The sequence below is a fragment of the Metopolophium dirhodum genome, chromosome 4, assembly GCF_019925205.1.
Source record: "Metopolophium dirhodum isolate CAU chromosome 4, ASM1992520v1, whole genome shotgun sequence".
Taxonomy (NCBI): Eukaryota; Metazoa; Arthropoda; class Insecta; order Hemiptera; family Aphididae; genus Metopolophium; species Metopolophium dirhodum.
Window position 1 is genome coordinate 3,003,428 of NC_083563.1, and position 20,254 is coordinate 3,023,681.

The 20,254-nt window shown below is 27.3% G+C and overlaps 1 protein-coding gene across 3 annotated transcripts in view; it reads right to left on the bottom strand.

Annotated features, from left to right (window-relative positions):
- Positions 1-20,254, bottom strand: part of LOC132942648 (uncharacterized) — a 227,546-nt gene that overhangs the window by 30,192 nt on the left and 177,100 nt on the right. For all 3 annotated transcript variants that reach the window (XM_061011214.1, XM_061011216.1, XM_061011215.1), the window contains one exon: positions 10,550-10,716. In XM_061011214.1, coding sequence (XP_060867197.1) covers positions 10,550-10,716 — 167 coding nt within the window. The remainder of the gene's footprint in view (positions 1-10,549; positions 10,717-20,254) is intronic.

Below are 20,254 nucleotides of genomic sequence, written 5' to 3' on the forward strand. Positions count from 1 at the left end.
TTTCACCGTAGATTCTTCCGGAGATTAAGGGTGTATATATTGTCTCAAAAAAAAGGACATCAGCGTTTTTAGTTTTTACTCCGTTCAACGCTTGGATTTTAAAATCATTGTGCACAGATGGTGCACATTGAAATTTAGTTTGTCGTGCAGTTAAACGAAAACAAATCACAAACAGTATGCGTACTACTATATTTGAATACATTAAAACAAAACTTTAATATCAACATTAATTTAGAAAATATTCGTCGCAACAAATGATAAAATATATTCGAGTTGTCACGTTGTACTAGAATTTGCGTGTTTGTTCATATTGATATCGTAATATCAATGTCAATAAACAGTTCGAGTAAGATTATATAAACACTAACTCGACGTTGAAATTATGAAACTTTAAATTATCATACAAGTCATAAAATATTGATAGGTACAGATAGATCAAATAAATAAAAGGTTTCGCGTAACAAAACATAATATAACATTTAAACATAAAAGCGTCATTAAATGCACACAATAAAATATATGCATACTACATGGGTATAATACATACGTCATACATTTCGTTTCAAATAAACTAAATAGTGCTAAGACGCTGCAGAGACTGTGACTTGTGGAGTACGGAGCGGTACTTTTATTATTTTGCATACTCTCTTTTTTTTTTTGATGGTCATTCATTTTAATTAATCTGACGCAATAGTCTGTAAAAAAATATTCATTTTTGTGTACTCTATACAATTGCAAATAAAGAACAACATAATATTATGAAAGGACTCAGGCGTATTTCGCAAGTGGCCTCTTGACGATTGTTTTTTTTTTTTTATAGAGGTTATGTTGTCATTTTGAATATTATGTTTATGAATTTTACATACCAAAAAAATATAGGTTTCAGAGAAAACTCTATTTGATTATAAATTAATCGCATTCATAGGTATACATAATATATATATAAAAATAAGTTTTTTCAACTATTTTTAAAATTTAACAAAACTACTGTGAAAATTTAACTAAAAATAATTTGTTTAATCTTTCAGTTTTTATAAAAAACATTACACAAATGCTAACATTTCAATATAAGCATAATTTTGTTTACCAAGATATTTAGGTATATTGTGAAGAGTGAGAATAAAAAAAAATAATATCATTTATACAAAAAAAGTAATTTATAATTATTGACAGAATTATTAACATTCGTATCATACTTATTTTCCAAACTTAAAACCATAATTATTTTTATTAATTTGATTTCGTTAAAAACGGATTTTTAACCTTATAATATTTAGATTCAAATCTAATAATTTACTTGTGAAAGTATATTATTAACTATTTATTATTTTTTTAAGCAACATAATATTGTATTTGTGTATCAACTGCTAATATTAATTTTGTTGAATAATTTTTTATTTAAGAAGATGTGTACTTTTTTTTTTTATTGAACTTGAGCCTGGCAACTATGGTCATTAGCTATTTTAGGGATTACGGTTGGCAAGGTTGGTACGGTTGAAATGGTTGGTTAGCAACACGTGTATATGTGGCGAGGTTTTCGACACTATGAACCCGGGTGGTCACTGGTCACCCATCCGGGAACTTCAATTGATTTATTCATCAAGGTTTCGTGAGATGTAAGTGTATGTAGGTACCTCCTTGATTGTATTACAGATAATTATCATTTTTAATTATTTATCTTAAATGTATTATCATTTATAAATGCTATTTTATAAATGTTTTTTTAGACTTTTAAATTATTGTCGTAATACATTTTACAAGGATTTGCATTCATTCAAGTCTGGCATTTATACTCCATTTATTTTCACTCACACTTTAGATTTTATATACTAAAAACGTGTTTAAGATACCTTTACGTTTTCATAGAGTTAAAAGTTTTACATGTCCTTTTGTTTTTGGCGTAAACAAAGGCACCAAAAGTTTATTCGTTTCCGGGACCGAAATTGTATAAATAAATGTATATATACATGTCTAAGCCAAAGCTTTGGGTCTCGTAATCTTCAGACCGTGTAATTATCCACGGTAAACCATTTTAATCGACTTTCTACTGGGTGTATAGAATAAAAGTTTAAATTGGTGCCGAAAGTTCTGGACGAATCTCCTTTCACTAGGCGTGAACAAAATAATTAAACAAACCAATTAAAATGCGGCCGTTATATAAAAAAAAAACGGATGGACATTTTTGATATCTCTGAGGAAAGAAATGAAACATGACTATATTCAAAATGCAATAACAACTTCAGGTTTGCGTTACCGACCCCGGAAATTCGACCGTGGAATTAAAATTAACATTCAAGTATTAAATCATTAATACACAGTGTAGTCACTATACTATACTATATTATAGTGTATACATTGTTGGCTAACATTTTTTTTTATCAAACAATCTCTCGGAAACAAATTAAAATTGTGTTGAGATTAAACTAAAAATTATGTGCAGGAACATTTGCAACATTACATTTTGAAAAATTAAAAAAACAAAATTTACATTTCAATTTTATAAAAAATATAATTTTTCATGCATTGCGCTTGTGCACTTAATAATAACACACAGCAAAAAAATTCAATTCATACAGTGAATATCTCTAGAACTCTGAATGGAAATAGTATTATGGAAAACCTCAAATTTGAATCGATGAAAAAACTTTTGAAAACTTATAGATGGTACTGCTCATTGTTTTTTTTTTTTTAATGATGAATCACTTTATTATTATAAAATATATTTTTTTGGAATATTAAAAAATTAGTTTATTTTTTTATTTTGTTTAAACAACTATGTGAGTGCACTTATTAGTTTACGTGAAATTGTTAGAAACCATTGGGAATAAAAAAATTCAATAATGAGACAACAAAACTGGTACCTAAATCGTGAGTTTAAATTTAAACTTGCTTTAGCTCAGGCAATGTTGAGTCCAAGTATATATTTGATTGGTCAACATAGATAAAAATAAATGCGTCTATTTCAATCTGATATCAAAAATAAAGGTTCTTAAAAGTTTCCTAAAATATGTATTTTAGCATTCCCCTGGCTTTTACCAGATCAGATCCAAGTTCAAGGACTATGGTAAGATTGTACACGTAATTTCGTGTTAACTTTTAATTGGAACACATTCAATATATTATAAGTAATCGGTATAAACTGTATAGTAGTAAGTAGTATAGTTAAATGTATTGTAGATTATAGGGTACGTAATATAAATGTTTTGATTTATAATAAGTTAGAGAATAAATCCAGGTTAACTGCGTGCTGTAGTGAAACATTTAAAAATAAATTAAATATTTGATAGGGGAAATTATTAATTTTGGTAAATACTTTATTACAATTGGCAATCCACGTAAGAATTCATTCTGTGTCACTGATTTTTTTATTATTATTTTTTTTTTTTTTTATATTATTTCTATTTTATTTTACAGTTCATGGCATATCAACGGGAAATGAGATAAAAATTGTCGAGGAAGAGAATAAAAAAGGTGGAAAAGTAACTTCGACAACAGTGTTCGTGCGAAATACAAAGCTAATGAACCCGATATTTTGGAAATGTGAAGTCGTACGACGTGCAAAATGCAATTTATATATATTATTATTAAATGTATATATAGGTATATCGAATATCTATATATTTTGTGTTACTATAACAACCAGGCTGGAGAAGTAGAACTCAAAAATACAGTAAAATTGTTTATTATATAGTTTTAATACAGCAAAAAAAAAAAAAAACATTGCACATTTATACTTTAATTCTTTATTTTTACCCAATAAGACTTGAAGTTAAATACTATTACTAACATCGGGAAAACTGCATTAACATGAATCGTAAAATAGTCCAGGTGATCGTTGAGTTAAAAATTAAACGTATCTAAGCTTATAACTCAGTAGACTCATTAGTGAAAATTCCATATAGGCTTCATCGTTTCAAATTTTAAAGTTTTAAAAATGTATTTTTTTTATATACAATTTATAGTTTACATAATTTTTAAATACTTGACATTTATGATGCAATGGTTAATTTGTTTTAAATTTTATTTAAAAAATCAGAAATATTAGGTTAGTTCTTCTTGGTATTTAGATTAGATATGCAATGCCGCAATGGTATCATATCATATAAGCTTATTTGTATTATATATTATACTCATCCATACCTAATCAATATGCATTTCGAAAATCATTCAAAGCAATGATTTATATCACTGCATTTAAATTTAAAATTATTGTACGTGTCTTGTGCCGAAATAAGGCTGTACTTTTTTTCCTCGCATTGTATACAAATACTGCAAAGACGAATGAAATATCGAGAAAAAAAATAAAAGTAGTATGATGAATTTACATTTTTTTTTTATTTTGAAATTGAAATCGTGGTATAAACTATACATATCGTCACAGGAGGGGCGTAAGAATATAATATATTTGATCAAAAACGATACTCATAAATCGAAGAAGTTGACAAGCAAGCGCCCGTACTAACGTATTTTTGTTCATTTCCACGTCCATATCATATTAAAAGAGTCTAGTCATAGAATTGATTTGCACACATAAACTAAGATATTATAATATAACGTTTATTTACGTTTGAAAAAGCGATACTATAGCACTTTGAGTGTTGGTCAAGGTTTTTTAATTATTAAAAAAATTACAATTTCCAATATTTTCGGTATCTAAGTACTTGCTAAAATTGAAAACATTAAAATATCATACAATCCGCTTAATTTTTCCTATCGTTTATTTTGTCGAATAAGCTTAATATTGTTATATGCTTAAAGCGATTAAACACAATGTTTCGTTTAAATAAGCACGATGTAAAATTTCCATTTTTGTGGCCAGAATAATAATCGTAACGTCTTAACGTAACATTGCAATATTTTGTAGAAGAACAAAAACTGGATGAATAATAAAAATAAACATTTGTTATTTTATTTTATCAAGTTTTTGTAGGGTTCAAACCGACGTAACACCTACTCAATAATTTGGTTCCGATTGTTGATTCATTAAATGCGCTCACTATATATTCTTAAATTATGATTCTATTACCCCATAAAATAGCTAGCCCGCTTTATTGAATTTACCTACTGCGCTGCCACATACATGACTATCCGCAAACTGTAAACTATAGTGATATTTAGGTAAACCTTGCGCATAAACTTAATACTATTATGTATGTATAATGTATAATACATTTCAAACAGGTCCTTCCTTTGTTCGTCGCCCTTTATCTATACATTTTAATATTAATTTAAGAACGAACAAACACAATTATTATCTGTATATTATACATTTAAAATTGAAACTTATTCCACTGCAGTTACTTATTATTACTGTTATATGTATTTTGTCTGTTTAATAATACATTCACGCTTTTATTATTTCTGGACAATACTTAATATAAATGTTTAAATGTATGTGCTTCTTCTCTTACTATTCGTATGAACGTTTTACAAAAAAAAAAACACCTATTTCGTATTTTAGTTTTTAAGTCTATAACTGAAAAATGTACCGACATTGTTTTTGATATACATTTGAATAACAAACAATAATTAACTATTATTTTTTTTTATTATATAAATTGGTTAGGTTACTGGTTTTTATACTTCGTATTTATTAGTAGCTTTAATAAATAATAATAAAAAAAAATATTTCGTATTATCCAACTTCGTTCAGTAAAATTAATCAATTTTGGATAAACTTTTGATTTTTTCAAACCTTTTATAAAAAAGTACTGAAATAATTTTTTCAAGTATTAAAAGAGCACGAATTTTTTTCAACAATCATGTTATTGATATCTATAATTTTATATTTGTATACAATTGTATACAATATGCTTCACGTATGGTAATATAAACTAATGCTAAAATATTATTTATGCAATATTTTGTGTACTTTTATCACTTGGAAAAGTTATTTCAGTTTTGTGGTTTGAAAAAATCAAAAGTTTACATAAGATAAATGTTTTTTATACTTTATAGACAATAATATATATATAATATATGATAATATCATGTATATAGTATGCATTTTTGTGTGAGTGAAAAAATGACGGTCAACGACTGAGTAATCTCCCCGAAATGTGTATACGAAAAATAAAGATTTTTGAGTAGGACAATCCCGCTCGAATATAGTGTGATTATGGTAATCACCATGGTGGTCACAAATAAAAATGGGCTGTGAACATACAAATTTATAGGTACTTACTAATCATGTTAAAAATGTAAAATTACAAATATAAGCTTCGTAATATTATTACAATAAATTAGTTTGGGGGACGGAGTGGTCGAGCGGACTAAGGCGTCGGCTGCGACGCAGTCGACCCGAGTTCGATTCCTCGGCCACGGGCGACATTTTTCTTCGGACAAGACGTAACGGTGTCCGGAGAACAAGTGCCGCCATCCCCCACCCGGGCATGGCAGATACCTACGGGTGCCCACTTGAAAATCTGCCAAAAACTACACACACGTGTTTACCAACCAACAGTATCCTCCCCTACAAAATAAACAAACAAACAGCTAATGGCCATAGTTGCAGGGCTTAATGACCAATTAAAAAAAAAAAAATAATAAATTAGTTTTGAAATGTCATCGTATTCTCTAATAATGATTATACCTACCTATATTGACGTATATTATATTATTATCGTGTGAGCTTTGTTATTAATTTATGAATAACAATTACTACAACAACAACAATAAAGTATAACATTGAGATTAAACTCGGTGTTTGAGTTTTCTTAAGATTTCGTAGTAAGCGATAAATGTTTAATATTATACTACTACTGTATAAGTTAAATTTCTCGTTTTAACAACTAAAGTATTAAATATATATTGTACACACGACACTATATATAGGATTTGTTTACTTTCTTTAGAACTTAGAAGTAAAGTTTTTGTAAGGTAATACAAAATGTATAGTAAATAATAATATTATATATACCTATATTATACATTTGTCATTGAAAATTATATTATACGTAATGTCGATGAGCATTAAATCCCTAAAATTAGTACCTATATTAATTGAAAAATTACATAATAACAACTAAAATTATTATTTTTAATTTAAATGACCAATTTTGTCAAAATTAAAATTCTATAATAAAAAAATGTTGCACATTTATTTTTGTTTTTTTTTTTTAAAATTGTGTAATACTAACCTAAAAGAACCTTGAAATAAATGTTCAAGCTTAAATTATTTACATTGAAAATGCATTAAACTGCATCAAATAATTTGCCAATTTTCATGATTTTTTAGACGAATTATGTTGAACTTCAAAGTTAAAATGCTTCTAAAAATAATTGTGTCCGTGTATTTCGATATTTTTAAATAGCTATAAGTACAACTTAAGAGAAATCATGTATTATGTTTCCATGAAAAATACTGTATCAACATTTATAAAAAAAAAAACTATTAAACTTGACAATTTCAAATGTCTATAACTAATTAATCAGGTGATGTATAATTTTATTGTAGTGTAAATAACTTAAAATATTTACCTATCATATCAATTTTAAAATATCTACTTTTATTATGTGGTTAGAATATTTACAGCAGCTTTACTATTTCTTAAAATATCATTGTAACTTAAAGTTATAAATTTATAACTTAAGTAGGTAAAAACTTCCTATAACAAAAAAATGACATTAAAATATATATTTTAATTTTTTGTATTCCCGGGAACAATCACTTAACATTCACTTGGGATTTTTAGGGAACGTTCTTGGGAATCTCCAGAAGTGCCAACCTTAAATGTGGTAAACAATTATTTCTATTCAAAATTTGTTCAGAGGATTTTATATTACATATTACATTTTCATTAGGTTTTCATTCTTTCTTATTTGGAATTTTTTCCTTTAGCTGCCTTGAAATTTTACTTGTCGCTATGTCTGTAAGAAACATGATTTATGACTAGTATATATTTTATACTAAATATTTTCTTGCTTTACTTCATAACGTACACGGGAATGGTTTGCATTCCTATTTTAAAAGAGAAATAAATGAGGTTCTTATAAAGGAATTTGTTCTTATATTTCAATTATTCTATTACTTTTTTTTTTGATACAGTAAAAAAAAAATTAGGGTAATAACGAGATAGTATCACATAAATATGTTCTATAAGCCTTCCTGGTGTGACAAGAGGTTCATAACATCCTTTCCCAAAATAGTGACTAATATTTTGTTGAAACGATTTACATCGATGATTATGATTTTCAAGAAAACAATTTATCATAACTTAAATTGTTTATGGAATCATAAAAACTCAATTGTAAAATATTTGTATTTACATTATCGCTATTAATTCCATTTCCATGCATTATACGTATAGCTAGTATATAATATTAAAATATTAATATATTATTGATATATTTTTTGATCTTTAGGCATAATGTTTAATAATATATTTCTGAAGTGAAACTTACATAATCATATTATTAGGCAGGTATATAATTTTTTTTTTTAAACTATATTTGGTTTTTACTTAATAATGTTTATATATTGGAAGTGAAAAAAGGTGGGTAAGTGGGTGTCGCTCTGATGTAAAGTAGGTTACAAGTGGGTCACTGTAATGGATAGTGTTAAATTTGAATTCAATGATATAATATCAATGTATACGAAAAACGATTCTGAGCGAAGATGGTCAGTCAGTCTATGATATTATACTAGTAAGTATATTGATATTATTGTGAATAAAGTAACTTGTTTACCTATTTACGTGGAACTTTGTTTTAAATTTTCAATCTTTAGCTATAAAAGTTGAACGTTATATAAGTTTTAATAACAAAATCATTTTTAAATTTTAGATTTGATAAATTTTGTCAAAATTCAAACTTTAAATGCTTTATAAAAAAAATGTGTGCCAATGTATTTTTAATATTTTTAACGGCTATTGTAACAATAGGTATATCAGGAGCCTTGTATTAAATTTTCACGCTTTTTGACTCAACAGATAAAACTTTATTGACAAACCTATTTTGTAGAAAAAAAAAACTAAAAAATTGGAAAATTGAAAATGTCCGTAAACAGCTCGAAACCAGTAAAAGTATTTTAAAAATGTTATCAAATATAGGAATCGATAAAATTAACATATGGTATACATTTAAAGTATCTACAGTTATTCGTTTTTGAATTAAAACAAAATAAAAAAATCGCTACATGAGAAATCGAGTGAATATGCAATGTTGTAAGAATATGAACTTCAAACGCTCATAAAAAATTAATTTGATATTCTTGTAGACATTTTTTGATGAAGGTAGACAAACTTATGAGAAATATTGTATTACTATTAAATTATAATTTGTTTTAGAGTTAGACTAAGAAAACCGATTTTGCGTAAAAATGCCCTATTTTCCTTAATTTTTATGTTGTTTCCCGGTGATTTTGAAAACTATCGAGAATTTTAAATGTTGACCTCCTGAATGCAGCAACTAGACTCATTTTCCCATCAAACAATATACTGTTAAAAAAAATTGAACCAGTCTTACTGCCCTAAACGGTGATGACAGTCCCACAAAAAAAAACACACACATCATTGTAAAGTCAACACATTCATTGCTCTGTTCAGAATCTAAAATTAGATAAATCTATCTAACCTTATTATAAAAAGATAAAAATATAAGACTGTAATATATATTTATCGAGTTTTAAATTTTTAAATTTGAGATGGACAACATTTCACTATTTGATCACGATGTTTAACATTATTGATATCATGTGATTTCATGTTCACACGAACGTATTTCATCAAACGTTGTGTTCTACTCTTGAAGCAATAATAATTATGTAATAATATTTCAATGCAGCGTTTGTTGTTGGAAAATGTAAAATGTATACAGTACTGCTTCCTTCTCGTGTGGTATAAACGTACAATATAACCATATTATGACGATACTCAAACCAGCAATTCACCTACTTCATAGATAATTGCTTTGCAACACTGTGGCATTCGATATTTATCACAATGACTGATATAACTTATAATTTATTCATATTTACCTATATGCAAGAATATACAAATATATCCAAAAATGATTCAATTAATGAACAATATATTGTACATCACAAGTGTCAAATCTGCCTTAAAGAAAATATGAACTTTAATTTTGATTAAATTACAATTTGGTTGTTATTATCATCAATTTAATGGGGTACATTGTTTAGTCATATACACTAAAATGCATTACTTTGCATTATAGTTAGAGTTTGTAAATACGGAATGGATACATAGTTTTGTCACACTGTATGACTGTATAAGTCAAGCGCAAACCCTAGTATTGGAATAGTATAAAAAATGAAATATTATCTACGGTTCTTTTTTTGGTACAATCAACAAATCAGAAAATAAATATGATATAGGACAGAGGTAGACGGTTTATTTAATAACTTTGATTTTTCTTGGTGTTCATAATATGATTATTATATATTATGAGAACATATTTGCTCGTTTGTTTTCATACTCTGAAACGTTTCTCAAAGTCTATTATTATTATTATTTTTTATTTAATCGAAGCTTCCTGAAGATTTAATTTCTTAAAAATGTAAGAATACAAGGAAATTTACTACGCTTACCCTCTCATCTGAGGTATGAGTAATTGACTTGTGTGTTTGCATGTATCCACGCATCCTCTTCGCAACTTTCGGATCTTTTCCCTTGTTTCCGGAGAATCTCTAGCCGTACCGATGTGCACCAGTAGTTCCCGAAACTGAGCCACTTGGCTATTGATTTCGACCACCAACTGTAAGTAGAACAATTTAGTAAGTAGGAAAAATTTTAATCGGTTGAAATGTATTTTGATGTATGCATATTACTATTGATGTGGTGGAATTACATTGGAGTTATAATACAGTGATAATAAAACGGATGGTATTGAACATGAAATACTATTTTAGATGATTTATAGAACCCATTTAAGTAATTTTATACGCCAAAGTCTGATAAGTGATAATTTATCTTAAAGAGTATTTCAATATACTAAACATGTGTACAAATTAATATAGGGTTAGCCAGGTACAATAATATAACTATATACAAGTTGATTCACCAAGCATGCTTACTCCGATTTTTTCTTTTAGTTTTGGATTTATTCAAATTTTGGTTTTGGGAATTTTTAAATATACTTAAAGACCATATTTTAAAATCCTAGAGATTTTTTATATTACTTAAAGAGTGTCCTGTGAGGTATAATATAGGTAGGTATATATTCATACATTTTCCAATTTAAATGTATTTTTGTTTTTAATGATTCATTAAAAAATTATAAAAATATTATACTAGGACAACGGAGCTGTTTTATTTACAATGTTTGAACGTATAAAAGTTCTTGAAAGTCGTGATGTCCAACTTTGCATGTAACGATAAGTAAATAATAATTATATTCTACAGTGAGCGAGTGAAATAAACAAGACTGATGCCTGTTGTCTTAACACTTTGCATTGTATACTATTACAAATAAAAATAAATAAACAGTGACTAAATATGCTTCAAAGACAAAATGTTATTTATGCTTTAGGTATAAAATACAAATATATAAAATATGCAATGTACATTTATTATGAATGAATGTTGATAAAAACTTGATTCAAGTAAAACGATTTCATTTTTTATTTAATCACTGAATAATGAATATATTAAACTTAAAAAAAAACTTTAGTAGGTGGTTTATTTAATTTTTAAAATTGTATATTGTTTCATCACATGTTATAAACATTACAATATTAATATAAAACATAGTAGGTAACTATAATAACATATTTATATTCTAATAATGTGCTATGTGAATTGTTTATGATGTCAATAATATTTTACAACATCTGTTAGATACATTTTCATTTTTCAATAAATGTATTGTTATGACAACAAATTGAATTTTTGAATTAATTTAACTAATTTTGCAATTTGTATGCAAACCATGGTAATATGTCTGCATATCAGTTTCACATATACTCCGATTACAGTAGATGGTTTCGCTATCAGCTGGAATGCTCAAAATACATTATCCGATCGAAATATATTATATTATACGACTATGAAGTGCCTGTGACCTAATCGAAGCAAACATTTTGATCAAATCTTTTTTTTGTAATCGTTGTTCTGTTATTTGCGAGCTGAACAAAAATATGTTACCTACTATAGTTTGTATTATTTTTACAATATACATTTATAGTATAGGTACCTATAGTATATATTGTCTGAATGTACCTTAGCCAAGTAAGTGGTGTGTATATATAAACAATAGGTACTGCCTTCGTTAATATTGACACAACTACATGTTTACGCATCCATGATATACATTTACGGAAACAATAAGTACCTAATATGAGTTATATAAAACAAAACATTTTTTTACCCATAAATTAACTTTAAACCATATTCAGTAATTACATTGTACTTATTGGTAGATTTAGGATGGTCACTGATCAGAATATATATTATACTTATGTAAACTTTTTATTCTGTGTTTGAACGCAGGATAGAAATAAATAATATACCGAAACTATAATTATTTTGTATTAAATAACACTTAAGCAATACGTACACAACGTTGGCCGGTAACTGTTCCTATAGACAAATAGGAGCTAACAACATTCATTCAGTGATCAATAAGTGCTGACTTTGTGAAAAAAAAAAATAATAATATATTTACCTATTATAATTTACAATTCATATTATTGATTCCTATTGACAACAATAATATGTTCACAGATCACAGCAGAGTACTTACTACAAATTTCTAATTATTCATATATTATTATTTATTACGATGCAGGTGAATTTTTTTTCCATTTAAATTTTATAAGTATCCTAAATTAAAATTTTATGTTTGTACGTTTAACTCAACATCACCCGATACATGGGTGATTCACCAAGTATGCTAACCCCCCCCCCCCCTCTTTTCTTCATTAGCACAGTTATTCAAAATCTGTTGTTTGGAATTTTTAAATATACTCTAAGACCATACTTTTAATTTCTTGAAATTGTTTGTACTACTTAAGGAGTGTCCTGCGGAGATACAAACTTCTGTTTATCAAATTAGAACACCCCTTTTCAACTGTCAATTATACAGTGGATAATTTATTGAAATTTGTTACGTATTAGAATCAAGATTCGTACAAATAGTTTTTTAGTTATTCAACTTTGTGTTCTAACGATAAAAGTCCATGGTAATGGGTTTATAGGATATGGAGGCTATAGTGGTGATTTAAAATTTAACCTGTCAATATTAATAATTTGTAAAAATGGACCAAGTATAATAAATAATAGATCAAGTTTTACATCTATTTTATATTTATGTAAAACCATTTTTAAGGACTATTACCGTTAATACAAACATTTTAGTGGCTCGGCGCGGCGCAGTGGTTGAAATTAATCACGCGACGTGATTGAGAGTAAGCAATGGCCGCTGCCACTAGTTCTCGGATGGGTGACCACCCGGGTTTTTAGTGCACAAAAACCTTGCTACACATAAACGTGTTCCTAACCGACCATACCGACTGTCCCAACCTTACAGACTAATGACCACAGTCGTCGAAGCCTTAAACCTAATAAAAAACAAACATTTTAATAACTAAGAAACTACTCGTTCGAATTTTGAATTAGGTAAATCAACATTTTCAAAAAAAATTATCCACTAAATAATTTACAGTAAAAAGGGGGTTCACATTTGAAAAACAGAAGTTTGTATCGCCACAGGATACTCCTTAAATAGTACAAAATATTAATTGTTAAAGAAAAAAATGGTGGTGAGCATACTCGGTGAATCATCCTGTATATATATATATATATTATATTATATACCTTTACTTTTATTACATTTATTCGTGAAATATTAATAATATGAAATTGTAATAATAATAAATATATTATGTGAATTAAATTATTGGTGATGAATGCATTAGCACTGTAAGCAATCAATTGCTTTATAGTAGTGTTTCAGTGTTCCAAACTTATAATTGAATATTTACACTAATACATTATTTATTATTATTATATGCTTAGAAAGGCATATGAATGGTTCAAATCATATAATGCTAAAATGGTGGAGATTACATGAAAACTTACTGTAATCCTCACCATTTTTTCGACTTAAAATTTGAATAACCCTGTATATAGATAGACAATGATATATTATATGCATCCAGTTAAGTTATCTTATTAAATATATAAATACATTCAACTTAACATTAATCTGACAGTGAAAAATCGTTATTAATTTACTTATTTTTGGATTGATCATGGACTAAATACTATGTTCACTCTTATTTTTTTTAATTTAATTTTAGAACAGTTAATACCATTTCTGCTTTTAATTTTTTATCTGTTTATGAATTATTTCCTTAATAGTTTTAAGTCAATTATTTTTTTTTAAAACTTGCTTAAACAAAATGCATAATGAATTAAAATACCGCCATTTATTTATTTTAATAAACTAATTTTTATTATTTTTTTGCAATAGAGACATCAAACAAATTGTAAATATTGATTTACACAATTTGGTTGAAGTTATATTTGAGTACAATTTATTGTATTTAAATTCTAAAAATTTAATTTTGTTTGTGTTCATTGAAAAAATAGGACTAATTTAATCGGTGATTGTACAAACTAACAGAAAACAGTAAGAATACATTAAAATACATAGCTGAATAAAAATATACTTATTATTTGTTAAGAAAAATCAGATCTACTATAATTATTAAATTATAAAGATTACAGACATAATATGATTTAAACAATAAAAGTTTAATATGAAACAAAAAAAAAGTATCAAATATTATGACCATTCCCACAAATAAGATAAAAACAAAAAATAGATTTGAAAAAAGTGATGTGGCAAGAACAATAAACTGCTAGAGTGAGACAAATTGATTGCGGGGATTAATAAAAAAAAAAAAGGTTTCTTTTAAATCAATTTTTCTTTGTCAAATTGAGTCAAGTTGAGTCTGTTCAAGACCGGTGAACATTCCTAGATTGCACTACCTAGGACGTATAAATGTGATACAGGTAAACGTGAAAAAGATCTTTCACGAGATTTCTATGTACAACCACACGTTTCAAAGTTAATCATAATCGTAATTAAGTTTATTCAACGTGAGAAAATCGTATATTGTTTTATACCGTTTCGTGATTAGAATGGTTTGTTCTGCACTCGTTTTTTTTTTTTTTTTTTTGGCCACTTGTTTATATAACAGAGATAATAAAACCGGTACATACAAAAATACGTTACGGTCAGAAGATAATTAGTAAACGAAGTCATATTATGTTCCATCCACAGTTGTGATATATTTTATATGAAATACATATTATACAATATTATTATACACATATATTAGTATTGGCTGATAAAACAACAGTGAGTCGAAAAGTCGAATTCGCAAACGGTCAGAAGGATTGAAGTAATTTCATTGTACGGCGTGGTGTGTGTTTGACGGCCACCTGGAAACGACTATTCCCCGACCAGCCACGGTGTATATCTTTGCTTACAATATTGTCAACGAGAAACCCTTTTCAGTCTTATTGTAATTGATTGTTGTCCCGTGACCTAGCTTTTTTTGTGCATCACATTCTGCCTCGAGAATTTACGGACAACGTTGAAATAAAGTTTCAATAAACAATATAAACGCAGAATATGACATATTGTATGTAGGACGTAGGTGTATTAGAATATTATGGGCGGCGTATGTTTTTAAAATAATATCATAGTTGGAGATATTATAATTGTGTATGAACGTCATGTGAAAACATTTAAGATGACTGTATGGACGTCTTTGTTACCTTAGAAACGAAAAAAACCAACTAAACATTTTTCATTGATTTGTTGGGACTTTTAAAAGACGTGATCCAATGATTTTTTCTAAACATAAAATTATTTAAAAAAAAAAATCATTCCATGCTTTGTCTGGTATTTTTTACTTGAAACTCTCGTTTTTGCGGTGTGACTACGATATTGGATATTTGGATGTATAAATACAGATAAAATACGACAGATGGAGTACAATGAGTACCTACATACATGAAAAAAAAAGATATATAGGTTGTGAAATCCGTGTGCTTTTCGTATTACATACCGCAGGACATTTAAAATCCATCTTAAACGTTTGTTATTATTTGGGAGGGAATAGAGATGTTTGCACTTACTCAATATTTTTCTGTGAATTTCTTAAGTTGGGTTACAGAGGAGGTGATTTATAGAAATCTGTGTCAAAATAATTTTGTTTCATTAAAAAAAAGTGGTAAGATAGTTTGAAATACTTAAACCGTCATACACAACATACCCCAATAAAACCAATTATAAACATTTTTATTTTGTTGACAATTTACATTTGAACTGCGAATATATAAACGTTAAATGTTTTCTTACTCTTAATATAATACGCTCTATTATAATATCATGTCAGGAACAAAATTGAAAACTTTGACACTGTTTTTATTTAGGTTTATATGTTTTATAATGTATCAGCGTAAACAATGATCATCGCTGGTTAAGGTAACTAATAATAATAGCGCGGTAATCACGAGAAACAATAACGATTGATATTAATTATTGATGCATTGAACCAGATCTAATTCTGACGATCCTTTTACTACATATTTATTACGTTATGTTTGCTATATTATACCCACGGACATGCAGGATTATGATATTATTTTCAACTAGGTATAATATATTATATTATCTGTGCCGACCGGTGGTAATATACAGGTAGGTAATAGGCGTTTCATTGCGATTTATGATTCAAAGTATTTAGTTGATCGACGAAGAAATGTTATTAAATGGACGTTATGTAGTTATTAGTTTCATGGCAATAAATAATAATAATATAGTATACAATTTGTGATACTTTAATATTCTATATATTTTTGAAATACTAGGTCTAGGCATATATATAAGTATGTGTGTTTTTTGATTTAAACTTTTAGCCTTCAATGTCTGTGGCCATCATTAGCCCTCGACAATACGTATAACGTATATAGTTCACAATACAGTAAGCGATTAAATTAAAGTATTAAACCATACTATACGGTTTGACATGACGATATCTATTAGGAATTGAATTACATTAGCTTCATTATTCTCGTCAAGTGCTTGATCCCAGGAGTCTGGTGGTAATAATAGTTGTTGGTGTTGGTGTATCTTTCAGCTTTCGATGATGAACTATCGATAATATTGTCAATATTCAATATTTATTTGAGTTTTTCAATTTTTACACATTTTTTCACGAAGAAAATTAACATTGTAAAATGTCTAATATTTATTTTAATGATTTTTTAATAAATTAATATGTATTATATTATTTTGAATCAAACAATCTGGAATAAATACCTGGGGGCCGATCAATACGTTTTAATTGAGGCTTACAGTTTAGAGCAATAAATATCTTCAAAAATTAATTAATTCCACATACAATATTGCTATATTATGTCCATAGTATGGATTTATATATTACTTATGATATACCTTGAAAACACTTTTTGCTACATGGAATTCATTTGGTCAAATATTTGGTTCTTGCCAGATGTGAATTGTTTTAAAATTACCTAATCCTAAAGCATAAACTATTTGATTAATTCGCCAAATACGTGTCAAATACACCAATAAGACTGGAGGAAAAATGTATTAATATGTTTGTTTAATCAATGCAATAATTTAGAATTAATTCTATGAATTAGTATTTATCCATGATAAAGCATCTATTTTTAATGTATGGACTCAGTGTTTCAGCGCGTATGAAATAAAAAAGTTATATTTTTGAGATACGTAATAAAATATAATGTCACGAATTTGTATTTTTGAGAAATGTTGAACCTGATTTCATTTATATAATATGTTTTACATTTTGATATAATAGAATGATTGTATTTAAGAAATCCAGACAATGTTGAGTCTTTGTCCTGATTGATATAATATTAGTTCGTAAAAATGATTTCCTGAATGTCATTCCTATTTTATTTTTCGATCATATTTCACAACGAAAGTCAATTTGAAAAACATAAATATATTGGAACGACTAAGTTTAATATTTTACTTTGTTCAATCTGCTTCCGTTTATGTTTTGATGAAATAATTCAACTGCCATGGAATATATTGTATAGAACATCCTATAAAATATATTCTGTACTCACAATTTTTAAAGTAGGTATATTATATAATATAAAACCAGAGTTGTAAAAGATGGCCTTTAAAATCGTAAAATAATATAGGTAACAGAAGTATGATCAAAAAGCAAATATCCATATTTTCCATATTCAAAGTAAATATGGCTGAATATAGTAAAAATATAAGGTATAAAAATGAAATCAGTTATTTTCCAATCACGAAATACACCACAGACTAAAATTGGTTGTTGAAAAATAAAAATTACACCCCGAGTTCTTAATATCCAACTAAGAATACTATTGCTACAAGTTCTATCGTAAATCAAAAAACTGCAAATCAATAACTTTTTTAAATATTACTCTTAATATTTAGAATTTAGATCATTGAAATGAATACAATTTATACCTCCATAAAAAATGTGTGTACTATTGTATATTTTATAAATAATTCTCCAAATTGCTGCATTAATTTCGATAAAATCTGTTAAAAATATTATTAGATCAAAGAAAGTGCGGGTGTAGGGTGGAAATATTTCTTCGATACCTTGAAGGGTTTATGACTTTATATAGCCTATTATAGTTTTGAATCAATAAACACATAAATGTTACATAATTTATTATATTATAATAATATTTTTAATATTACTTAATTCGCTCAATAACCAACTTAAGTAAGGTCCTCCAATTTTGTTTTCTCTGGTCCTGGAATCTGGATGAAAATATACATCGTTCGAGATTTTCAGAACAAGTTTGGCACTGACATTCAGATAACTCTCAAGTATGACATATATGTCGTCCGATGACTTTCATTTTAACATCGATATCTATTTATTAATTGTTAAATTTCTCACATGATAATTCAGGTGATTAGGAAATATAATAATAATAAATCATCTGTTTTTATTTTGGCATTTTATTATTATAGAAGTTGTCACAAATAACCATGTAAACCGATAACTAGACCTTAAAAACAGCTATCAACATGATGTTTTTTATTTTAAAAAAAAATACACCTGATATGCATCGGGGCCATTTCCAGGTAAAATTACACCGGTGAAGAAGACTGATAACTAGACATTTAAACACAGCTTTAAATTTTACTCTATTTGTAACACATAAAATACTGGGACCCCACACCCCATCCACCGCAGGTGGAGGGCCCAATAAAGACTAATTTACACTAAATAAAAAATCCCTTACATGCCTCCCAAGTCCCAAGTGACTAGTAATCCCAGCTATACCAACATGAAAATACTTATTTTCTCCTTGGAAGACATGTATTAATTTACTATTAATACGATTGTTGTTTATACTTAAGCATTCCGCTCGTATATATTAGTAATAATTTATTCTAGTAATAATATTATTATAAATACTGTTTGAGAAATTCAAGTAATACTCCATCTTACATAATATTATTTTACTTCAGAAATTGTATTACAATGTAATGTAATACATATGTGGATTAAGGATATCGTCATAATCAATTTTCATACAAATTGATAAATTGATAAATATTGGGATAGTTCTAAGCACACGCGATTTTTAAATAATGTTATATTTCCTAGTACTAATAGTGAGACGTTTTTGGAATTCAACTTTTTAATACACCATTTTATTTTCTCTGATAATATTGAATACAGAAGGAGTGAACACGGTGATTTTCAGCCAACAATTTCAAGTATTCAACCTCTACATTCCTACACATTGTGTATTCAACAACTATATCCCTTACATAGGGCACACACGGTGCCATGGTGGTAAAAGTTTCCCATTAAAATATCCAATATGTAAAAATAGATTTACCTATTATATGGTAGACTGTAAATTAATTTAATTCGTCCAATTTATCATGTCTCAGGAACCTGCTGTACAGTTAAATTTGTATGATAAAATTAAACAAAAATAAATAGTATTTAAATCTGACGTGACGAACAGCAGAGAACAGTTTAAATCCCACTTCCGAGGTTTTTATGTTAAGAGCTGTCTTACCTCCGCGTTTTTAAGATTACCGACTGTCGATGGAACATAGTTGCTTTCATTAATTACTTTTCTTTAAGGCGTTTGGCCTGCCTAACATTTATTTATTTATTTTTATTGTTGTGTCCGCTCTTCATAATTCGATCTCGTCACTCTAATGTAATTAACTCGAATGAAAATAAAACATAGAAAATATGAAATAT